The sequence below is a fragment of the Parasteatoda tepidariorum genome, chromosome 5 (genome assembly GCF_043381705.1).
Source record: "Parasteatoda tepidariorum isolate YZ-2023 chromosome 5, CAS_Ptep_4.0, whole genome shotgun sequence".
In the NCBI taxonomy this organism is placed as follows: domain Eukaryota; kingdom Metazoa; phylum Arthropoda; class Arachnida; order Araneae; family Theridiidae; genus Parasteatoda; species Parasteatoda tepidariorum.
This window is the reverse complement of record NC_092208.1, coordinates 70,788,313-70,814,507: the sequence shown is the minus strand read 5'-3', so window position 1 is coordinate 70,814,507 and position 26,195 is coordinate 70,788,313. Positions and strand designations below refer to the sequence as shown.

Here is a 26,195-nt window from a genome sequence, read left to right as displayed (position 1 = left end):
TTTTCAATATTTTTCCAAAATTTCTTTATTCACTCTTTTTTTAATATATTTCTGCACCTAATTTTACAATTCAATTTCAATAAATTAATTAAAAAGGGAATACAAATAATTTTCATAGATGTCGTTAATCCTTAACAATCTGAAAATTTTTTAAAAATTGTCTGGTTCCTACTTTGACGAGCCCTGAAACAATTATTGAAATAATTTTATCAGTACTTACATTATAATAAAATTGTTATTTTTTTATTTTTTATTGTTGATTTTTTTTAAGAAAGTTAAATAATTAGCATTGTCACTGGTGGTATATATTTATTCGATGATAAACAATCATACTATTTTTAAGGTCCTTAATTTTTTTTTAAAAAGTCCTTAATTTTTTCAAAAAAAGTCCTTAAAAGTGCTTAATTTTTGCTTTGTTAAAAGAGTGGGAACCCTGTCACTAAATTTTCTTTTACTAGATGGATTATATTTTATATAATTTTAATTTTATACAGTAGAAAAACTGTATTATACAAAACTTGAGATATGTGTTGTAATAGAATTTTGTGTTATGATAATTTTGCACATCATTAAACTTATCTATCAAACATCGCACTGGAGCATATTTATCTGTTTTAAAATAATTTTTGAACACAGATTGCATTAAAATGCAAAATCATGCGCTTAAATTTTTCTTATTTATTAAGAGGACTAACAACAAATTTATTATTAATTATAATCACCTATTAGCAAAATAATTTTTCTTGTAGCTTGTTAAACAGTGAATAGTTCTTGTTTGTTTCAAAAATTTCTTCATTCTGATTTTGTTTGCTTACTCTAACAAAGTTTATGTAGTTAATTGAGATTTTTGTTTTATTTGATTGCAATACATAGATCTTCTACTGTACTTTTATACTTATGAGTTTTATAACTGCATATTTTTTAGGAACAATGAACTGTGACGATGATGAGTTTATAAAGGAGAGTATAGCAAAAAGCAAACAGCGTTTTTGCAATTCACTTGATAAAATGCTGGAGAAAGTTAGTTTTCTTTCTTTATTTCTTAAATTTCTTTTTTTTTTAAATTAATTTTATATACGAATTTTAAAGTAACTATATTAAGAGTAAAATAGATATTTTGTGATGATACAAAACCCTAATTTTGTTTAGGTTAAAGTTAAGTCCTAAAATCTTAAAGAAAAAGAAAATTTTTTTGATTTTTTTAAATTTATTTAAGTTAATATTAAAAACTATGTAAACAAAAATATTTTCACATGTTTATTATGACTAATATATAAATTCTATTTAATGTAAATTTAATTTATCTTGTTTGAACCTGTTCATGACTGTAATATGGTTATTTATCTTAAATTACTTCAGTTTTGTTAAGACTTTGGGTTTCGTTTTAATGGAAGAATAATTATCATATTAGAGAGAGAGTGGTAATATTCTGTTGTACATATGCGTTTGTGGAAAGAGGCATTATAGCATTAATAAATTATTGTCCTTTTTATGTATAATTTCATATGTTTCCACTTAAAATTTAAAAAAAAAAATTATGTTTAATTTCTAACTTAATAAAATTTGCAAATTTAAATTTCTCTAGACATGTTATGCTTAGGTAAGCTTTATTCAGGATCCACTCTAAAAATTTCAAATTATTAGCCTGTAAATTAGCCAAATATCGAAAGTATTCGCCAATTTTCTTAAGTCTTCGACAAATGTAAATCTTAACATTTTTTATGATTAATTTTTTTTCCCCATAGGGAACTATATGGCTGTACTTTGTTTCAGGCTTATTTTATTTGGACACAATTCTAATTTGTTATGCGGCACATTTACTGAGAATTACTGTAACCAGATAAAATATTTAAAAAAAATGATAACTTTTTAGAAAAATTCATTTTGAAGATCAAGTTATATATATTTTTCTTTCCCGTGAGTGCATTCGCCAAAACACAATTTTATTTGCCAAGTTTACGGTTTTATCGTATTTGGTGAGGTATATATATAGCGAATGCTTAGGGTGGGCCCTGCTTTTTTCTTTTTTTACGACAATGATCTCCACCTGATTGAGTTTGGTTAGTTTCCGATCAAATTTTGATTTTTGTGTCAGTAAATTCTGTACTGGGTTTATACCTAGAGTGACCGCTGTGGCCAGAATGGTTCTGAGGTATTTTGTAGTATTAATGAAAAATTTCACGTTTTTCAGAGTCTCTGTAACACATCTTTATAGTAAACACATATATAGCATAACGCATATTATAGTAAAATACTAAATCATAATTTTTGATATGTTTACTATAAATGTGTCAATTTTATGAAGAACTCTCTGGAAAAAACTACCTTCCAACTATACGAAGATGTCCAGGCGTGTCATTAAAATCTGCAGTTAAAACAAACTAGTGGCGCAATGTGTAAACAGATGACAATGTTCTCAAAAAGGAATTAAATGTAAGTTAGTATTAAGAAAATCATAGATGTGATACTTGTGCCTGTATTTATGCTTCTGTTTTTCAAAAGAAGTGTATTGATTTATGTAAACTGTAAAATAATGGAAATAAATCGGGTTAGTATGTGGCGTAACTACCACTATAAATATTAAATGCCAGTTCACTAGTACAGTAGGGAACCGATTATCCGGAACGATCGCTATTCCGGATAACTGATTTTTCCGGTTTTCTGAATCGCTACAAAAAGCAGTTTTTTTTATTGTTAAACTCAACTAAAAAAAAGAAAATATTTGGAAATAATCTTAAAAAGAAGAAAAAACCGATGANCATGGCAACTGTTGGTAGTTTTGAAGTTTATATATTTTCTTGGCAAACTTCAGTTTTTGACATTTTTGACGGGTTTTTGACGGTTTAAACCAGTATTATACCCTTGTCATGTCAAAAACCACTTTTTGACGTCAAAAACCCAACCTTGGTTAGTATGTGGCGTAACTACCACTATAAATATGAAATACCAAATCACTAGTATATAAGACATGTTAACTTGAATCCATCTTGAGGTACCTTTTGATAGATGAATGTTGACATAGTCGATTTATAATTCCCCTCAAGTATCAAGAATTTTCTGTTTCATAATTGAAAATTAGTTTCTTTTTGTGTATTCTAAAAGATAATTAAATTTCTATCCTTAATTCTACAAATATTTATTTTTTAGTACGTAAAAATGAGTCAAGAAGGACATTGCAATGCTGAAGTAGATCTTAATGATTTCTCTGTATATAATAATGACGGTAAGAAAATTTTAAATTCTCTGTTTCACCTGTGTTATACTATTGAAAACTTAAAGTTGAAGTTATTTGATAATAACTTGCTTATAAGTCTTGTTGTTTCAGTGTATTTTAATGTTTATCTTCACTTTTACAGCTGTTATTTTTATTTATTATTAAATAAGTTAAGCTTTGTCTATCTCTAGAAGTGCTCTTTATGCTGACTATAAAAATAATTCAAAATGTCAATATATAATAAACAGGTTTTTTTTACTTATTATTTATTTTTTATGAGATGTGTTTACAATCTCATTTTTTTGATATTTGAGAAGTTATTTTATCATTTTACTGCTATATTATGTGCAATACTAGAGAAATATTTGTAGATTTTAATAAATTATTCAGATGGTAGGATTCACACCAAATTAAGGAAGAGAAAAGTTAAGCTTTTTTTTAAAAAAATATTTGTCTGTTTAAGTCCATAGAGTAGAGAAAAGTCGGCATATTATCTTCGTTGAATCTTCGGAAAAGTATTTCCAAGAGAGTTTGTTTATCATCCATATTTAGTGCAATGAAGAATGTATAAAAAATATTTGCTGAACATAGTTCTTTCATTAATGAATTTTATTTCTTGATAAAAGTGAGAGGAGGGGTAATAAAATATTTTACCATCTATTCTCAATTTTAATGCAACAAAGTAATAAATTTAATATACAATGTTTTTGAATTAACAATCTATTAATTATTGTGGTGATAAGATTTTCTATTTGAGAATAACTGCTCCCCCCCCCCCTTATATTCTTGTAAAGGAGGCGGTCACCTTTTTTACATTTTACATCGCTGGAAGGTTGATTTGTTATTGACATAATGAAGAATTTAGTTCATAAATATTTTTATTTCCAAATCTTCAAGTTTGGTAAAAAAAATAGTAAGGAGATATAAATAGTGGGGAGTATTATTGGTAATATCAAATGAAGAATTTAGATAGGAGCTATCAAGGCAACTTCAATATTATATTTCAGAATTATTAATTCACTTGACAATTTGAGGATATTTAACCTTTTTTTTTTTTTTTTTTTTTTCTTTTNTTTTTTTTTTTTTTTTTTCAACTTACAACAACTCTTCATCAACAATTCCTTAAAGTTTCAACAACAACTATTGAAAAAGAAAGACATTTGTAATATCTTTGAACATTAAATAAATGTTTTTAGTTGGGATGAAAGTAACATATTTGCCACTGGGAATTTTTAACCTTCCCTTAAATTTAAGGAATAAATTAATTAACTCAATAAGTTTGGATAGATATATGTAGTGTTTTATTATGATTTTTTATTCTTCTATTAGAAATTTTCCTTATTTTAATATTTAATTAAAGTTACACAATGATAAGCATTTTTCGAAAACAAAGACTTGTTGTAAAAATTGTATTGTTCAGAAATTAAGTAAGTTTATGAAAACTGTCGCTAAAAATGAAAGTCATGTCATGTTGAAGAAATTATTGCAATGCAATTAGTTCCATTTACTACATTTAATGTAACTGAAAGAAAATATTGAAATTCAAATTTACAGCCCTTTATTAAAATTGTCTATATTTGATTTGAATGATTGTTCTGATTAAGTTCAGTAAATGGTTATGAGCTCTATCATTATCAAACTTTTGTCACATTCTCTCTTCCAAACATAACAATAGTTTAAAGAAGTAACTTAGATATATTAAGTAAAAAAGCATAAATAAAGCTTTGCGTTTATTGAAAATACAGATTGATTTGACAGATGATGGCATTACTCCTTTAATTTATCTGTCGCAAGTCATAGCAGTGTTATGCGTTAAATATAATCTTTAATTATAATGCGGATATTCCTTACAATTTATTTTTAATTTCCTTCATTTTATATTCAGTTTGAATGAATAGTTTAAGATTGTTATTTATTTTTGGATTTTATGTTTAACTTCCTCTTCTTAACGAGATAATTAATAATTATTTTTATTTTATAGATATAAANAATTTATTTTTAATTTCCTTCATCATTTTATATTCAGTTTAAATGAATAGTTTAAGATTGTTATTTATTTTTGGATTTTATGTTTAACTTCCTCTTCCTAACGAGATAATTAATAATTATTTTTATTTTATAGATATAAAGTAGGTAGCAGTGCACTATATGATCTGTGTTTTTGTTTATTTACCAGTAAGAATAACTGTCTACTCTGTGGTTGTGTTCCACCAAAATTTTCAGGAAGCAGAGATCTGTTTAGAGAAAATTTGGTTCCGTTAACAGACCCTTCACAAAATATCATTTCATAAAAATGGACCCTTTTCAAAATATTTTAACCTAAAAATGGACCCTTCACAAAGTAATTTACCTTTTAATCGGACCCTTCAAAAAAAATTTTATCTTCATTATTGTTTTGTTAATCGAATAAACCCTTCCCAGGAAGGGGGGGGAGAAAAACAAATGTAAGCAAACTAGATTTTGTCTTCGGCAGACGCTTCTTCCTTTATTCGTCCGAAATGAATGTTCTGCGTTGAGCAATATAGGCTAAATACCAAATATTTATATGTTGCATCGCTAATTTAGTACAGTAGGGAACCGATTATCCGGAATGATCGGGACCACCGCTATTCCGGATAACTGATTTTTCCGGTTTCCTGAATCGCTACAGAAAGCCGTTTTTTTATAGTTAAACCCAACTAAAAATAGAAAAATATTTAGAAATAATCTTAAAAAGAAGAAAAAACGATGAAGTAATACACTAATGATTATTTCTAAAATGATGGTGAGGTAAACATCTTTCAAAAAAGAAAGAAAAATCCTAAAATCTTGAAAATATTTTTTATTTTAAAATAGCGGGAAAATTTATCGAATTTCGTTCCGGTTTTTTGGTTTTCCGGTTTTCTGATTTCCGGATAACGGGTTCCGTACTGTAGTTGCAATTGCTGTTTATTTTTTAAAATGTAATTTTTTTAATTATAATTTTACAGTGTTGAGCATTGTATGTATGTTTGTTTGAGCATTGTATGTTTTTACAATTTAAAAGCTCATTGAAAAAGTTTTTTTGCAATAATGGACCCTATTTGCGCAAATTCTCAAAAGCAGACCCTGGTTGAAAGAATGTGACTTAACGTTTATTTTATATTCACAAATTACAAGTAATTTTTTCTCAATTTTACAAAAACTGTCCTTTCACAAAATGTCTGGGCAGACGGCTGGGAAGTTATACATGTAGTATAAATTTAAAGCTTCATTTTGCTTTTAGGACAAAAACCATTTTTAAGTAATACTTATAATGAATGTGGATAATTTACCACAGAAGATAGTCAAATATAGTGATAAATGCTCCTCTTTTAAATGTAGTATGAGTGCGGAGAATTTTAATGACTTCAACAGTCTTTGAATCAGCTTTTGCAGTTGCAAATTCTTCAAAAGATGTTTTTGAAACTCTGAAAAACTCAGTTCATTATGCAAAAAGATATGTTGTGTTTGATTTTTTAAATAGTATGCTATACCTTTTTTTTTTTTCGAAACAAAAACTTGTTTGAAAAGTTAATTTGTAATGGAATTGTTGATGTCACATTGTTAAAGGAAAATTCAAAAACTTTTATACTTTTCTTATTTAATGCATTATCAGAGTAATTATAAAATGCTCATGTAGAAAACTTCTATAGGCCGCACATAATAGAAATATTTACTTGAAAATTAATGTTAAAGAACAATAAAAATATTTATGCATTTAAATAATGAACCACCCTTGAACTCTCAATGATCTTTTCGTTTTCGGGATAATTATTGAAACCAACTCTCCTCATAATTCTTTATTATTTGATTTTGTAGATATTTACTTCTATATGTGTAGTGGATTTTTATAGCTATTACAGGTTATGATGTCACAACATTAGTAATGTATAATGCCAAACTTTTAATCCAATAATATTTTATCATAAAAACCATCATATGCTTTTCTCTGCCATGGTGCTTAAAGAATGAGCTTTATACTATGTTATCTAATCAAATTTGTGACGTCAATCCTGAAATTATGGTAGCCATGCACAGGTTTCTCTTAGCCTTGGTGGTCATTACCATTTTCAATGTAAGGCAACTTGTGCAGTTGCCCTTCTAATTCTAGTAGCTTTTGTCCTATCCCGTAACAAAATAAAATATTGTGGTGCAAATTCAACACAAAATCAAGGGATGGTTATAACATCATTTGATTTTATTATTTTGATAATGTTTTAAGCACAATTATAGACCAGTGATCCGGAGCCGAAAAAGTTTCTATGTGTCTTTATAGAGTACTGATGAGTTTTCAATTTAGGAATTTTTTGTTTATGATTGTTTTATGCATTTTCAGCTTATGTGATGTTGTTTCTTTATTTTTATGCATTCTTATTACAGATTACCTGGAACAAATGAAATCAAAAAACTTTGCTTTTGCTAATGATTATTGTTTACCCCTGCAAGGTAATTTTAAATTTTCACTTCTAAATTAAACTCTTTTAATTATATTGAAATAAAGTACAACTATTTTTGCGACACATAGCTGATATAGAACACATTTCTGGAAGTTACTTTGATTAAAAAACTAAACTAAGCTCAGTGGTGCCTTTTGAGGGCGAGTTTTCTTGACCTTGGATGGCTGGAGCAGATGTCCCGATTGAATAACCAGCCGAACGGGGACGATAATGCTTAGTTCCCAAGCTAGCCTGGTGCTCATTTTATCGACTCGCTCAAGGAATGAAAGGCGAGTAAACTTTGCTCGATCTGTGGATAGAATCCTGGCCCCATGACAGATGATCATGATGCGCTACCACTTTGATTAGATAAATATAAAATTCTCTGGTTAATTATCAATATTTATTTATTTCAAAAGTAAAGTATTAATGAAAATATTTGATCAATAAAAAATTATGAAGAAACTCAATTATTTTATTATGGTAATTTGATTTATAAAGATATGTTTTCTTCATGTTTTTTAATAATTATTTATTTTAACCAATAATAAGAAACTTGCACACAAAAATTCCTTTTGATTACACGTATTATAAAAGCAAAGAATATTTATATTTTTTGTTCAGAAGGATCTAACTTATTAACTATGTACTTCCTATTCCAAATATTTGTATGAAATTATCACCATCAAGGTTTCCGAGAATCAATATATATTTTTATTTCAATCAGATTTACTTTTAATGTCACATACGTTAATCAAAACTCTGATAAATTATATTGTTAATGTTTAAAATTGCTTAATACTTTCGCGAATTTGTTAAGCCAAAAACCAAATTTATCAGTCAGCTAATGAAACATAAACTAATTTAGATCAAAAAAGATTTTTTTTAAAAAACTAGTCATAATAATTTTTATTTCTTTTAGCACAACAATTCTCTCATCAATATTTCTTGGCGCAAATTACATTCTTACTAAGTTAAAGTACTCATATTTAAGTAATCATAAAATTAAGTTGGTATAATTGAATTTTATTTTATTTTATAACCTTTGTCGAACAGCTGACCCAATTTTTGTGTTTACGACTATCAATATTCAACTTCGTTGCCTTGTAATTTTGAACCCTATCCAGAAGACAAGGGAATTCCTAGATCAATTATTAGGAGAAATTTGCTTTTGTAGAAGACTTTTTGATAGAAGACTTTTTGATAGAACTAATCCTCATTTGCATTATATAGAGAGGAAAATCACCAAAACCTCCACGGTTAGCCTAACGGCAAGGGGTCTCTACTCTCTAACCCATGATCCACCTACCACTGAGGATATTTTACGTAAGCACTAGTTATTGCAAGCTGGGTGCGGGCTTTATAATGATCAACCATCTCTAGGGTTCGAACCTGAGTCACCATCTCATGGGAGGCAAGTGCTATATCCCCTGAGCTATCACAGCTTTATATAATTAAATTATGTTTTTCAAATAGCTACTTATTTTATATACAGTTAGTAGAAATTATTATATAGTTTCATATCCCCTGTAACTCACAATTAGCTTTTTTAATTTTTAGTTTATTTAAACTTCAAGTAATAGTTTAATGCATTACTCTCTTATTATTTCTCTGGATAAAAGCTTAAATTTCAATGAAATTGGAACTTATAAATTATTTTAAATAAAACTTTAATTTCTGTATTTAATGCTAGGTTTGTTTTTGCTATATTTAGTTTTTTCTTTTCTTTTTATTCTTTTCTAACAGCTTTGTTTAACCCTTGAAGGAATTATGAGTATGCCTGTATCTAATTTTTTTAAAATTAATTATTTATGTATTTTTACCATTATTGTTTATTAAGACTAATGATAATTGTAATAATATTCAAATTGTAAAGTAATTTTGTTTTTAAAAAAGTTTTTTTTTTTTTTTAAGATTTTAATTGTTATAGAGTTTTAAGATACGTTTTTTAATGAAATATTTTTACAGACAGATTGGATATTAGAAAGAAACAGAATATGTTTAAGAAAAGGAATGGAGTGTTATATAAAGGTAATATAGTAGTTATTCAAAATTTTCTGTCATAGGGGTACTTTCAAGTTTTTAGTGCATATTGAAATTATATTTTACTGTTATTGGTGGCTGTTTCACCTAAATTTAATAGTTCCAATAATAATTAGCTACTGCATTATTAAAACAGAAACAAAGTTTCCAAGGAAAACTATTTACAGTACAGAACCAGTTATACGGAAATCAGAAAACCAAAAAACCGGAATGAAATTCGATAAATTTTCCCGCCATTTTTTTTTTTAAAAATGTTTTTTTCCTCATAAGATTTTAGGATTTTTCTTTCTTTTTTGAACAATGTTTTCCTTACCATCATTTTGGAAATAATCATTAGTGTATTACTTCATAGTTTTTTCTTCTTTTTAAAATTATTTCCAAATATTTTTTTTTTTTAGTTGGGTTTAACAATAAAAAAAACGGCTTTTTGTAGCGATTCAGAAAACCGGAAAAATCAGTTATCCGGAATAGCGATGGTCCCGATCGTTCCGGATAATCGGTTCCCTACTGTATTTAAAAATATATTGAACTTGAAATAAGCAAACATATTGCACTCTGGCGAACAATGAGACAAAGGAAATATCTTTGTGGATTCTATGCTGGAAAATCAACTGAAGATCAGATATTCTGTCCCCATCAGATTTTAGAGAACTCAATGGAATTTAACATTGAAACACATCTTTTTATTGATTTCAAGGCTGCTTCTCATAGTATCAATAGAAATTATCTTCTTGAATCAGTGAAGGATTCCAAAATAAATTCAAAACTCGTTAAACTGACGAGGCATACATTGAAAGATATAAAGTGTAAGATTAAGTTTCTGGGATCTCTGTCAGAAAATTTGGGCACATTTTAGGTGTTTAACGGAGAGATTCTCTATCTTGTCTTCTTTTTAATATTGCACTTGAAAGAGCTATTCGTGATCCGAACATCAATATCAGCCGTCGTATTTTTACTAGATCAGTACTACTACTTGCATATGCTGATGATATTGATGTAGTTGCTCATTCCTTCCTGTCTTGAAAGAGGCATTTCTTGCCCTTAGGTGACTGCAAAACAAATGGGTTTAGTTCGTAAATGTAAAGAAAACAAAATGCATTTTATTTTTAAAAAACAGAGTCCCAGATCTCTGTCTTGAAATAGATTCTTTTAGATTTGAATCAGTTAGGAGTTATACTTACTTGGGTGATATTGGTAACAGATTGTCTTTGATAACAGAATGTCTTCTAAAATAAAAAACGGACTCTATCTGGCTTAATAAATAAAAATGTAATATTATTATTTTTTTGTTAAATACTTTTAAAGATGGGTTGACTTTTCCAGCAGAAATAGTTCACTTATTTCCTCTATAGAGGACTGCACTGGTTAGCTCTGCTTATTATTGAATTCTTGTGAGTTTTTAGGGTGTATAGCATGATTTGCCACCAGGTGGTACCACTATTATAAGTTTCATAATTGAATCATAATAGTGATATTTATCTTAAATTTTAATTGTCTTTTTAAATGAAATTTTCGATTGAATTATGTGTATTTGATTTTATTTTTATTTAATTAGTATTGTTTTATCACTTTTATTAAGTATTATTTAATTCGTGACTGTTTTTATCGCCGGACTATTTTTTTTTTTTGTGACGTTCACTGATGTTACGCTGCTGCTCGTGGGAGGGAAACGGTCAGTCTAAGATTCATTTGCTGATATGTGGATAAAAGGTGGTGGAGAATAGCGGAGAGATTTGATGAACGACAGTGGTGAGCAAAGTTAGGCTGGAGCCTCTAAATAAGAATCGGATTGCCTGTCCAAGTGGTCCCATCGCTGAAAGTATGCTGATCCGCAGGTGCTAACTGCTGTACTAAAAGGAAGCCTGAAAAGAGTTTCAGTGTGCTGTCGGATCAGAAACTGGAGTGTTGATCTGTTCCACAAGTTCTGACTGCAATACTGGTGGGAATACCGACTCAAGGGATTTGGTTCATAATCTGGTTTGAAGTTCGATTTTAGAATAGTTTTAAAAGAATGATTTACCTTTATTTTTAATTGCTTTTATCGAATTTTAAGATAAATGTGCCTTTTATTTTTAATTGCTTTTATTGAAAATATAATTTCGTATTGCTAAAATTTAAACACGAAGTAACTAATAATTTGTACACATGTGATATCTGCGTAATAGCATTTGGAAGTGATTTGAGTTTGTTTTTTTTGGAAATATTTTGTATCAATAAATTTTTTTGTAAATGTTTAATGTTGCAAATAATTTCTTGATTGGTTTTTTTTCTAACCTGGTTAATACTGTTGCCAAAGTTACTATATTGATCACTAGATAATTTAAACCTGAATTTGAGAGGTAACAGTACACTGGCAAATAAGGCCATCTGTCTATGGGCTGAGAAGATTTATTAAATCTAGGTTTCTTTCTAGAAAAGCAAAGTTCTTAATTTATATAACTCTTGTCGGTCTTGACATATACATCTGAAGCTTGGACAAAAACAAAACTGGAAGATTTTGTGGAGTATACTTGGTGGTAAATGAAAGCAATTACTGGTGAAGGAGATTAAACATTGAGCTCTATGAGATTTATAAATAACCTGATGTTATTAAATTCATAAAAATAATTGGATAACCCGCATGATTTGAATGAATGATGACAATACCATAAAAGAGATATTGCTTTTTAGACTCATTGGGACAAGAAAGCGGGGAATGCTGTGGTTGAGATGGGCTGATTCGGTGGAGTCTGATTTTCTTGCACTTATTGAAAAGAATTTAGAGGTTAAGAAGAGATCAAAGATAAAACGAAAGTCGTTAAGGAGAAATCTTCAGAGGAAGGCATTGACCCACATTGGGCTGTCTAAAAATTGTACTGAACCTTCTGTAAATCAGACTTCTTTCCTAGATTTGCTCTAGATTAACCCAATAAACAAAAACAATACCTCTTAAGTTGGAAAGTGGTGAATTTAAGAAACTTCTGTTCATGTTGTCTTTTTCCTATATTTCTATTGCATTAAAAAGTTGATTTCTATCTAAAGTCTAATTGCTCCTCATGATTTTTAAGCTGTTGTTTTAAATTGTTAACAAAAATGCAAAGTTGCTGCTCCATTTTTTCAAGATTTGCTCCATAGATTTTATCAAAACACTATCATTAATCATCACTGTAATAATTCAATACTATTTTAAAACATATATTGAAGAAAATTCTTTTAATAAAGGATGGCTTATTTTAACTAGTTTAAACCAAAAAATAAACATCAGCCTTAATTTTTTTAAATTCTAAAACATGGTAACTGAAAAATATTTTGTGTTAGAAATAAAATGTGCTTACTCACTATTCTGGTTTTTTTAAATGAAGCATTAGAACATTGTACTAGTACTCTCGACCTTCACAGATGTTCAACCTGTGAACAGTCTTCAAGTCAAATTCTTACCGTACTCGTTGCAACATGTGAGGATTAATGAGAATGTGGTTGTGACCCCTCATTGTAAATATGTTAAATCATGTGGCACCAACACATAATCTTTGAAGTAACCCCATAAAAATTTTTGGGGGGGAATTAGTCTGGAAAGTGCAGTAGACCTTGTAAGAAGTTGATTGTCGTCATCCGACCCACATTCACTCCAACGATGAGGAAGTTTGTTAATTAGTGATCCGTGAGCTAATGGAGGTGCCCATCTTGTTAAAAAAAAGAAGAGATGAATATTATCTTTCTGTAATTATATTAACCACAGTTGCAGCATATATTTTGAAAACAACATCAACAGGGTTGCCACTCCACTGGGAAAACTTGGAAAATATAGGGAATTTAAAAATCACCTCAAATAACAGGAAAAATGCAGGGAATTTTGGTTTTTCTTTACAAACTGGGAAAATACAGGGAATTTAGTTCCTTATTTTGCCACGCAAAGCGTAATCTCCAGCAATTAAAACTAATAAATATAGTAAGCCCAATATAGCTCATACAAGTGCACAGTAATTAAATTGTTGTTTCCTCTCAATATATTGCGTATAATGTGTATAGGGAATTAAAACGCACGTGGTATATTTATGTATACATTCAAACCTCTTATATATAGTCATATTATTATAGTTATTTATTTATAGCCTTATATACAGTCAAACCTCAAAATCTCAAAGGGTAGGAAGAAAATATTTGAAAGATCAAAAATTCACGTTGATTAAAATTATATATTATTAACAGTAGAGTGAAAAAAAGAAACTTTTTTCTTACCTTCTTCGAAAATAGGAAGTGTTAGTTATTAGAAAACTCCATCGTTTGCTTTAGAGAAGAGAATGATGCATGAATGTTACAATTTCTAAGTGGACAATAATTTTATGTGTTATTTCTACATATTTTTTTGAAGCACCCACCTCAAATTATGTTTTTATGCTTGTGGTTTCCTTTTTCTTTTTTGCTTATAACCAAGCTTTATTTTACTCTTCGCAAGGTATCCACGCACCTGGAAAGTCATGGATTTTGGTATTGAACAAAATTTGTCATGAAATGTCATGATTTTAACTTTTTTTTTTAAAAAAAAGATCATGAAAAGTGAGGGATTTTGGTTGCCGAAAAATCTAATATTTAAAATGTAATGTACCCCCTCCTCTCAATTTCAGTGTTCCGATGTTCTGAATATTTGAATTTGTAACAAAATCCCCTCATACTGTGATATTTTATTAAAATATAAAACGTTTTTATCCAGTCCTTTCAAAAATGAAAGAAAGAACATAATTTCTAGAGTGAATTATCTATTAAATTTCCCTGATTTCATATTTTTCATCTATTTATTGTTATTTTTTCAATGTAAAATTATAATTTAAGCTTTTTATATCACACTTACTTTTAAGAAGAAATAAAACAGGTTTAAATAACTACATCTATCTGACTATATGTAGTTATTTACTTTTGTATTTTTTTTAGCTATTTTATTGCTTCATCTCTTTTTTTTACTCTGCGTTTTAAATTTAAAATCAATTAATATGAAGATGCAGAATATAACAGTTTTGGTTATACCTATCATTTCACTTAATGTTATTATAATGCTTTAAGTTATAGATAGTTACGCTATTATTTTAATTTCTTAAAGATAAGCAGAGTGTTACTTAAAAATTTAAATCTTCTCAACTAAAAGATCATTAGATTTTGATAATCATTTTATTCAGTTAACATTGCAACTTAATATACTGTTTTTAATTTTGTTAAATTTTTGGTTGCTTTAAATTTAATTCATGTCATTAGAACAATTATAATAAGAAAATTTTTTTTTGCACTTTACATAGTGACTTCATAAAAAAGATTTGTGATTGTACCTGTTATAAAACCTAGAAAAATGATTCGAAGTAGTTTATGTGCTAATCTCAAATGTAATATTAAGAAAATAGATATTATTTAAAAAGCTACTTGTTATGTTAAAAAGTTGTGCAGTTAATAACAGTCATGTTTTATGTAATATTTTTTCTAGCTTTTTATTTATTTTTTCTACTGTAAAATAGAAACTATCGAAACTATAACTTTTCTACAATAAAATACTATAAACCTTTATAAGACTTTCCTTGAATCATTTTTATATTGAATTTGCAAATGGATTGTTCTTTGTATTTAGTTTTCTTTTCTTTTTTAGGATATAGAAAACGAAAGCATATTTTAAGTTCGAAATCCAAATCTTTGAGAAGGAAAAAAAAGGACTATCAAAACTCTAAACCCAGCTGCAGTAATATTTCAACTGACAATACCTACTGTAATATTAATGGAAATTTACTTAATATTGATGATTGTTTTTCTGAAAATAAATCCTTCTGTTCAAATGACAGTGTACTTAATGAAGATTTAAGTGAGGATAACTCAGAGTCTTTATGTGAAAACAGTGACGAATCCAGTTATCATTCATCTGATAATGTAAATATTAATGATTCTTTCAAAACCCAACTAAAAGTAAAAAAGGAATCTTCAAAAGGACTTGATTTTTTACCATCAACTTCAAGAGGAAGTTTTGATAAAAATCAATTAGATTCAAATGAAAGATTTGGTAGCACTGGAAGTGAGGAATCAAGTTATCATTTATCTGATAATGGAAATATTAATGATTCTTTCAAAACCCAGCTAGAAATAAATAATGAATCCTCAACGGAACTTGATTTTTTAACATCACCTTCAAGAGGAAGTTTTGATAAAAGTCAATTAGATTCAAATAAAAGATTTGGTAGCACTAGAAGTGATCGAGGTTTAAGAAACTTGAATAATAAACTGTGTGAAAGAAAAATGGATCAAATAACTCCTGTTAACACTAGATTTCGGACATTAACTGCATCTAAAAAAAGAAAGAGATCTGATGAATCAAAAAGTTCTGAAAGTAATTGTCACAATGTTAACCGCGAATTATTAAGCCCAAAGCATTCTAACATAAATTATTCTGCTGTGAAAAAGTTTAAAAATAATCAACCATCGCCACAGAAATTTAATTCTTTTAATGATGATTCTGGATCACTAAAAGGTATTGAAGCCCTTTTTTCACATCATTCACCTATTGTACTCTCACCATTTACTGTAATGAAGCAATGTAAAAAGACAATGGTAACATCGAAAGATGATTTTGCATCCACCAATTCTAAAACTGTTCTAAATGGAAAGGAATGTGATCCACTTTCAACTCCATTTCAATTTGGAAACAGCAAGGACCATACTTTAAAGCAGAGAACTTCAAAATCGAAATCCTTACTGTTAAATTGTGCATCTGAGTAACATTTAAAATAAGCAGAAGAAATGTAATGGTGATAGTTTTCTTAAAGATTAACATTCACCTCAGCTCGATCAAGACGTATCTTAAAAATGTGATCGAAAGATGATTTTGCATTCTCCAATTCTAAAATTGTTTTTAATTGAGAGGAATGTGATCTAATTTCAACTCTATCTCAATTTGGAAACAGTAAGGACCATTCTTTAGAACAGAAAACTTCAAAATTGAAATCCTTACTGTTAAATAGTGCATCTGATGCATTTAAACGCAACATTCAAAATAAGCAGAAGAAATGTAATGGTGAAAGTGTAATGGTCTCAGCCTTAAGGTACTTTTTTTAGCCAAATTAAGTAAATTTTTTTAGTTTTTGTTGTTATAAATATTGTGCCAGGGTAGGGGTGCACAACCTGGGTCCGCGGCAGCAACCTGAACAAAATGAAAATATTTTATTCATTTATTATTTTATTTTATTTTTTTTGAAAAAAAAAAAAGTTTCGGAAATTTCTAATCCAAGTTTATGGCGCACCCTATCTCAATCGATGTAGTTTTTTAATTGTTTTTTTTTTTATGGTTAACGCTATGGATTTACCCTTAGTTTTGAAAATCTAAATATTTTTGATATGCTATTATTACGATACACAAATTTTTAATTTTAGTTACCATTTTTTGCGCTCTTCTTGTGTAACAATTTCATTGTAAATCCAATGACCTTTCAGTAGTAATTGCTACCCATTTTACTTAGTTTCTGAAATCGTTTTTTTTTTTTTCCAAATCTGTATTAACGTCTTGAAAGCGATTAAACGCTTTATTTGCGCCAACTTCAGCTCAAATCTAAATTACTTTTTTCAGCAGTTATTGCTACTCATTTCCGCTTGGTTTTTAAAATTGCTACATTTTTAGCCCAATACTATTACGAATCGCAAGTAACACCTCTCATTTCGATAACCATTTTTTTATGTGGTTTATTTGTGCCGATTTTATCGCAAATCCAATTATTTTTCAATCGTTATTTTGGCAATTATTGCTTCATATTTCTACGAGGTTTTCAAAGTCCTGATATTTTTTATACGCTATTGCAACACTTTCATTTTGTATCCATCATTTAAATAAAATCACTTTTTTGATGTGCTTTATTTATGCCGATTTCTTTGTAAATATAAAGGGATTTTTATGATTTTTCAGTAGTTGTTACTACATGATTTAAAAAATTCTGAAGTGTTTAGTACTATACTTTCACGGCATGCGAATTTTGAATCGCGCATGAAAATAATTACTTTTTATGTGCTTTATTTAACATAAATATAAGAGGTTCTTTCAAAACAGAAAATTTTTCTTCGTTTTTTTTTTTTGGTGTAAATAATGTTTAATTAATTGTTAATGAAGTATTGGCCATGAAGAGTTAAAAACAAATATCTTAATTGTTTTTTTTATTATTAAGGAAAATAGTTCCTTCAAGATCAATGTTTTCTTTTTCTTTCATCTCTCAACCCCTGCCTCTTATAAATTATTTAAAATAAATGCTTTAAAGTTGAAGTATATTCCCTATGTTGAGTCTTATTTTGCTCTGAAAGTCTATAATTTTTATTTAATCATTTTTTTCCCTATAAACTCTTTTTTTACTCAATTTCAAAAGTATTTAACTTGCATTTATTTTAATGACTAGAATATTTAATTTTATGAACATTAAAAGTTTTTAATGTTAAAATTTATGTTCAAATGTATATTTGTATTATGTAATATGATAAGAAAAACAAGAATTTTTCCATTGTTTTAATTATTTCAATTTATCTGAATTTTTTTTTCTGGTGAATTTATTCTGATTTTTTTTCTTTCTTTTTTTTAAGTAATCCGTTTTGCAGTTTCTAATTTTAAACATTGAAAAGTATTCAATTTCATGCAAACATAATACAAGGTTAAGTGATTAAAAAAAACAAGTTCCTCAAAGAGGGATGTTTAGATAACAATTACTACCAAAAGTGGCTGTCAACATGTCTAAATACTTTGGAATGTGGCCCTTCATTGGTCAATCTGCTGTGCTGCGGCCCTTCACTCAAAAAGGTTGTGCACCTCTTATGTTAGGGTATTTTAATTTTTAAACCCTTTTGAAGATGTGTCCATTAATCAATATAAAGTTGCCACTATTTACCATGGAAGGTAAGATTCTTATAAATTTGGTATTGGTCTCATTTATTGTGAGATCCATGTTTGTAGCAGCAGAATTGAGAGCCAAAACAATTTATTTGCAAATTTGCATCCCTATGTTTATTGCTGGAACAAGTTTTTAAGTGTCTACTGCTTTTATGATTTGAGAATGGTTTTTGTGCAATAAAATCTGTTTATAACCTTTCATCTGATGATATCTTAAAATATTAAAATTCAATTCATAAATTGCATCAATGAGCAACAAAGGATTTTTTTTCTTTCTAATTTTGTGTCAAAGCAAGCTTAGATGGCCGAATTTATAGCCAAAACGTAAAAATTTGCCTCATTGATCTACGAAATCAAATGAAATAGACTTAAAAATTTAAATTTTTTCCCTTAGGAACAAGCATAGCACATTACAGAATTGAACCCGTTGAACCTTTTTCCTAGCTCCGAAATTTGACACAAATTAGATAGAAGAGAAATGGTTGAGAGCCTCCGCCCACAAGTTTTTTTGTGTAAAACTTCCGATGCTAACTTGCTTCACTTTGTTGCCAAATTTGATTTAAAATCAAATTTGAATTAAAATCTCCATATCACTGATTCAAAGGTTCTCATCAAGCTCATCTTAGTTCTAGTTACCTCATTGTCAGCCTTATAAAGTGAAAAGGGAATTAACCAACTTTTTGCAAGATTTTGTTTTTAATTCTCCAGAACTTAAGAAAATATTTTGCAAAACAAGGAGCAGTTGGCATCCCTGTATAAAATTGTTTTCTACTACATCCCCGATCACTGCAGAATTTTAGAAAATGAAAGGGTCGTCAAATCTGCTAAAAAGAAATCCTCTTCTCAATAACCTGGTCATTTTCCCAACTTTTTAATTGAATTATATAAAAAAATGTTTCCACGCATGTCCATGCACAATTGATACAAAGGACTAGCCGCCTTTAGCAGCCATCTAGGTCACTTTTCAAAATTATCTTGTAAAACACATAAACTCCAATGATAACCAAGCCGAATGCACAGCACATGAACATGACTATTTAAATATCCCATTTTCTCCCTCTCCTCCAATTCTAACACCCTAATTAGTTATGAGCAATATATTAACCAGATGTTATCCACGTCTGGCTGTTGCCTGTGGCTTTGCCTGCGCGGATTCAATTCAATTTCAACTTAAACTATTTTTAAGAGATGTCCGCTATATTGTCAAAGTTTATTTGATATCGAATTTTAGTTACAATATAAAATCGTTTTGGCCGCCATTGAATTGGTAGTAGGCAACATAAGTATTAAAATTATTTCCCTCTCTGTCTTGAGATAAGATTTAAAAATAAAAACTCATTGCAATTTGGTTATTACGTTCTGTTCTAATTCCTCAAGCACTTCTCAAGCCATAACTCTAATCTCACAGAACATTTACAGGGGTGCCAGGATGGGAGGTCACTGTCAGGCTCTCTTTTATTTTTTGAAACGCAAATAAAATTTGTCAATATTACACTCTTTTTTTCAAAAGCGATGATAAAAATGTGCAATAGTATTATCTCATATATCCATTCTACAATTCGTATATCTTCCAAAAATCAAATCTCCTTGACATTGAAAGGCCTATTTTTCAATCATTTTTCATGGAGCTCCTATTTTGGAGTTCAAACGAACTAGTTTCATCAAAAATTGAAAGCATCAATTTGCTCATCTTTAAAAAACCCTTGCACATTTCATTTATGAAAAAGAAAAATTTGAAAAGTGTATCAGTGAATAGGTAAATACAGTTTGGTTAGCAATGTCGGTGGATGTTGTACGAAGTTGGGGGGAAAAATTTTCATTTGTAATTACATACTACAAAAACTTATCGTAACTTTCAAATACATAAAATTTCTATGATTTACAGATTGCATAAGTAACACAAAGTTGAACATTTAACTTGTGAAAGTATTTTTACCACTTCATATTAAAAAATAATAATAATAACCTAGCATGCTTCTCACTGTTATTATTCATGAACTTTAGATTAAATAATATGAGTTTTTGCACATTTCTCGAGAAATGAGCAATATGATATCAAAATTTTATTTGATTTGCATAAATTTTAAGTCAAATATTTCTTTTCTGCAATGCGAACGCGCAATTCAGTTTAGTGGAAATGCAGAAACTGTCAGAAAGAAAAAATATTTTTTCAGCCACATGTTCTTATGTCTATATAAATAGTTTATACTGGCAGATTCGGCTTTTAATATTTTTAGAAAAACTTATCGCAGTTAAAAAATCACTTTTTGCTGTTTTGTATTTTTATAATGAAAATTTAATCCCTATTTTAAAATTAGTTTCACAGTAATAAAATTTTAAAAATTTTGCATGGAGAAAAAAATATTAAATACTTTTCTGTTGAAAAAGATTCTGATTATGACAATCAAAATATACAACATTTGAATCATTCATTTGGTCTAAGTTATCCCGATAAAATTACCAAATTTCAGCAAATTTTATCACATATAATCATTTTTGTTAATTTTACTAAAATCATTACCAAAGCGCTTCGGTGAATATCGCCCAGCTACACTAGTGTGCAAAAATGGAACAACTAGCATAACTACTAAACAGGCAGTTACAACAGAGGAAAAAGTCATTGAGAAGACCAATTACGGTAAGGTAAAGTAGAAAATTTGCATATAAGCAACATGGTGTATCGGGGGAGGGGGCATCTTGTAAAGAAATAAAACGAGCTGGAAGTCGAAGCTCAATATTTATGTTGCACAGTATACATCAGTATGATTTTTAAACGAAGTGAATTTGTTGTTACGGTGTGATATGGCCAACGGCGTCACGGAAGCATTTGTGGACTCCATCACCGAATTAATATATGTAGTTTTATAAAAGTAAATAATTTGAAACTAGCGAGAATTAAAAAGAAAATTATAGAAAAGTGGTACTGATTCGCTTCAGAGAAGCGTAAAAAATCGCCATACTATTGTTGACGCCAGTAGAGTCTTAATTACTTTCGATAATATGTGCATATTGAAATAAGCTCTATGAACTAAAAAGCAAAATTAATGCAGTAAGAGGAACTCTAAAAAAATTGCCATATTATTATAGACGACTATGATGCGTAATAAGTGTTGCAAAATTGAAATTTAAAAAAAAAATTAACTCAAAAGCTAAGTTAATGGAAAAAAAGATTTTGGGGATATTATTATTCGCCATATTGCTGATACCAATGCTTAATTATTATATGCAGTATGTATTAATTGACAAAAAAAAATGAAGCTATGTGCTAAAAAGCAGAGTTTGTGGAGAGAAGGTTAATTGAAAATTCGTTTAGGGATAGCGTAGAAAACCGCCATACTCAGCTGATGCTTAATTAATTTTGGTAATAGTATGTATTATGGTAATTGGTGCAATTTTTATAAGTAGCCTGCAATTTCCGTGTTTCAAAACATATTTTTTCCAGTCATAGTTAAGATAGTGTATTAATATTTTAATGAATTATAATTAAAAGAATTTTTTCCAGCGCTATTTATAAATATTTTAAATAGTAAATCAAATGTCGATAGAGAAATGGTCATGCTTCAAATTCCTTTTAAAGGTCTTTTAATGAAGACGATATAATACTGAACTGTATAAAATCTACAGAGAGCCAGATATTGTGAAATTCATTAAAATACATCGAATGAACTGGGCAGCTCACATTTTCAGAAGGAATGATGACTCAAATTTAAAAAAAATCCTGTTACACAAACCCCTAACGAACAGGAAAAGAGGTAGACCCAGGCTGAGATGGTTGGATTTAGTTGAGACTGATTTCCTTACTCTAAAGGAGAAAAACTGGCGAACAAGTGTCAAAAGTAGAGAGAAGTGGATTCGAATTCAAAGGAAGGCACTGGCCCACCCTGGGCTGTCTAGCCAGATATGATGATGATGGTCTTTTAATGATTCTATTTGTTTTTAAAATTTCTGCTTTAGTTTGCGGGCATTGATAAATGTATTCCGCTCAAAACTCAAATGTTGAAGGGTTATACAATAAGCATCAAATATACTAATGTAGGTATAAACTATTAATGGTATTTACTTACTATTACGTACTATTAATGCTATATATTTTTGGTAATTATTAAAACTGCACTGATCCGCGCACCTGGAAAGTCATGAATTTCGGTATTGAACAAAATTTGTCATGATTTTAACTATTTTTTTTAACAAAATCATGGATTTAGGTTGCCAAAAAATCTAATTATTAAAATGGAATTTACCCCCCCCTTTTATGGTGTTCCAAATATNTCCCCCCCCCCCCCAATTTCACAGTTTTCCAAATATTTGAATTTGTAACAAAATCGCCACTCACAGTCATATTTTATTAAAATATAATATGTTTTTATAATATTCTTTAAAAATTGTGTTCTTTCAAAAAAATGAAAGAAAAAGCATCATTTCTGGAGCGAATCATCTTTTTAAATTCTGTAATTTCAGAATTATTATTTTTGTTTTATCAATTTAAAATTCTAGGTGAAGCTAACAAGTCATTGGTGATGTTTTTTTATTCCTTTCCGATGAACTAAGTATCTTTAGAATATAATTCTGCAGAAAAAAAATATTATTTGCTTTTGTATTTTTTTCAGCTCCAACTCTTTTTTTTTTTTTTCTATTTTTTTTAAATTTAAAATCTAAAAATATGAGATGCAGAGTATAACAGTTTTGGTTATACCTGTCATTTCAATTAATGTTATTATAATGCTTTTTTAAATTTATTGTTGTTTTTTTATTGGAGAAAATAGTAACTTCGTTAAATCATGAAAAATTCTTGGAATTAGTCATGAATTTGAAAATCTAAAATTTAGCAGATACCCTGTACTAAGCAATTTTAATACTGATACTGTGGAAATAAGCGTCTACCGCCCCCTTGAACGAAATATGTACAGAAGAAAACTACTTGATAGAGGTAAATTTTGACCATCAGGTTGGCCGCGAGCAATATCATCAACTTGAAGAAAGAAAAAAATCAAACCAAGTGATGCTAAATAAAGCTAATCTCTATTCTGATGAGATGAATAACAGAAAAGATGTTTTTCGTAATATAATAGCATAAAGCCACTGGGAAAGGTAACAAATGATAATGAATGAAAAATTAATTTATTTTAGTATTATTAATTGAAGAGCCTAGTGGAAAAACCAGGTAAGTTACATTTTCAGATGGGCCGGGTTAAAAAAAGAAGAAAAAAAAGTAATCTTTGAACTATTTTATTACCAATTTATTAGAAGACGAGACTAGTAATATTTCTTTGTCTTATTTTGTTTACCACTGCCTAATTTAAAAATAAAAAATTTTGCAAGCATACTAAATACTCACGTGGATAGATTATGTTAAGATTAAAAAGAAAGCAAAAACAATTCTGTTACATTAAATCTGCCCACATTAATGCAACCACTTTATTTTCACTGATTCATAAATACCCCTGAAAGTGTCATTTACCTGGTTCTTCCACTAAGCACTTTAATTCGGAATGTGCTTTTCAGTTTTGTGCACGATTTCGTAGTATTGTTTAGTACAATTTAATCAGTGCCGGATTACCCATTAGGCCTTGGCCAGGGGCCCCCAATGATTAGGGACCCCCTTAAAATGGTTTTTTTGAAAATTTTAAAAAATTAAGAAAAATAATGATTTTTTAAAAAAAAAAATTTATATATGTTAATAAAATGCGATATTTTTTTTTAAAATAATGTTAATCATATTTATTTATTACTTATTAAAATTTAATTTATTATTATTTATTTTAATTTTAAATATGCTTTCTTAAATGAAAAGATATATAAATACTTTTATATTTGAATAAATAAAAAAATATACGAGAAAAAAAATTTAATCTAAGGGCCCCAAAATTTTGAATGGCCTAGGGCCCCGGTTCGCTTAACCCGGCTCTGAATTTTAATTCTTATTGTTCACCCCTTTTGATGAACGGGTATTCAGTTAGTTATATATTACGTAATGTATATATTAATAACGTATTAATTCTAAATACTTAACGTATAAATAACTATTCAGTACTACTTTTATTATTATAACAACAAAAGGAATCTAAATAAATACTCAAAATACCCGAGTTTATGAGTCACATATGAGAAATATAAATATATACGTATTATTAACAAGAAGTGGTAAGTTGAATGCCATATCGTATCAACAAATATCAGCCGCGTTAACGCAAAAATGTCATCGAAAAAAGAGTTTTTGGAACAGCAAAGCCCCTTATTCCCTGTTACCTACTCTGTTGTTACATAACCCTGTACTTCAATGAATCAATAAAATAAAAAAGAAAATCCCTTTATTTAAATAAAATGCTGTCCTTTCTATCAAAATTATTCCTTGCATCAATTTGTGCTGGTTAAAGATTTAATTGAAGAGCTGCAGCAAGGGAAGATTTCTTTTTTCGATTCAAAGTTTAGAAACTGGATTATTTAACACCGAAGGCATCGAAATTATACTGTTTTGATCCATTAGCCTATAACATTTGCATAATGTTACAGGATAATCGTGTGTAAGATGCAACCCATGTAGATCTTAGTGTCTTAAAAAGCCCGTATGATTTTATTTCTCTTATCACTTATATAGTTGGCAAAGCCGCAATTACGGGATCAGTAAGAGGCGTAACCAATCATGCATAAATATCCATAAAATGGATTGGTCAAGGGAATCTTGCTTTTATCGATAATAAATAGTTATAGTTCAGCAAAAAGTGGTATCTCCTTGTACTCGTAATTACATTTTTGCAAGTTCAAGCTAAAATTGTATTCAATTAGTTAATAAAGAATTGCCTATATAAGGTTTATTTAGTCACTCATGCCGTTATCCTTTATTTCAATTTAGGTCTGGTTAAGTTTTAGAATAGCATAAAAAGCTGTATTTTTTTTATTTATATTTTTTTTCTTCAGAAATGCTAAATACTGGCTGAAGAACCGCGATGGCTCAAGGGATAGAGCATTCGCCTTCCAATGAGATGAACCGGGGTTCGATCCCAGCGATGGCTGTTCGATACGAATTCCGCATCCGGCTTGTACCGACCACAATGCTGACGTGAAATATCCTCAGTGGTAGACGAAGACGGATCATGGGTTAGAGTCCCCTTGCCGCCAGTCTAAACGTGGGAGGTTATCGTTGTCTTGCTCTCCATGTAACGCAATTGCGGGTTAATTCCATCAAAAAGTCCTCATCGAAGGCAAATTTCTCCCAATACTTGATCCAGGAGTTGCCTTGTCTTCTGGTTTGGGTTCAAAATTACAAGGGTACGGAGTTGAACGTTAGTAGTCGTAAACCCGAAAATTTGGTCGGCTGTTATAACGACGGTTATAAAATAAAATTAAATACTGGCTTAAAATAAGAAATTTAAAAATATATGTTTTTGAAATTGAATGAAAAAGAAAAATATTTCCGGAAGAACAATGATTTTTATTACAACTCTAAATAGCAGGGAAAGATTAATTTTTTTTTTACAAAAAACCTGGAAAATTCCTATATCATACTAACCAGTCCTAGAAAGTCAATAACAGTAATCAGTTATTGAGATTCGATTTAAATAATTTTAATATCTGTTATAATTATTTTATAAAATTCCACCTTTTTTTGTGAAACTTTTCCATTCTCATTCTATTA

At 28.8% G+C, this 26,195-nt stretch overlaps 1 protein-coding gene across 4 annotated transcripts in view; it reads left to right on the top strand.

Moving 5' to 3' along the window:
* Positions 1 to 18,761, top strand: part of LOC107447184 (probable serine/threonine-protein kinase DDB_G0282963) — a 25,513-nt gene extending 6,752 nt beyond the window's left edge. The window contains exons 1-6 of one of the 4 annotated variants that reach the window (XM_043040701.2): positions 926 to 1,020; positions 2,306 to 2,433; positions 3,148 to 3,223; positions 7,595 to 7,660; positions 9,619 to 9,681; positions 15,302 to 18,761. In XM_043040701.2, the coding sequence (XP_042896635.1) occupies positions 3,157 to 3,223; positions 7,595 to 7,660; positions 9,619 to 9,681; positions 15,302 to 16,419 (1,314 nt within the window). In that variant the 5' untranslated portion in view covers positions 926 to 1,020; positions 2,306 to 2,433; positions 3,148 to 3,156 and the 3' untranslated portion in view covers positions 16,420 to 18,761. Of the gene's footprint in view, positions 1 to 925; positions 1,021 to 2,305; positions 2,434 to 3,147; positions 3,224 to 7,594; positions 7,661 to 9,618; positions 9,682 to 15,301 lie in introns of those variants that run through there. The other 3 variants (XM_043040699.2, XM_043040700.2, XM_071180585.1) reach the window with 3 other exon arrangements.
* The last annotated feature ends 7,434 nt before the right edge of the window (positions 18,762 to 26,195 follow it).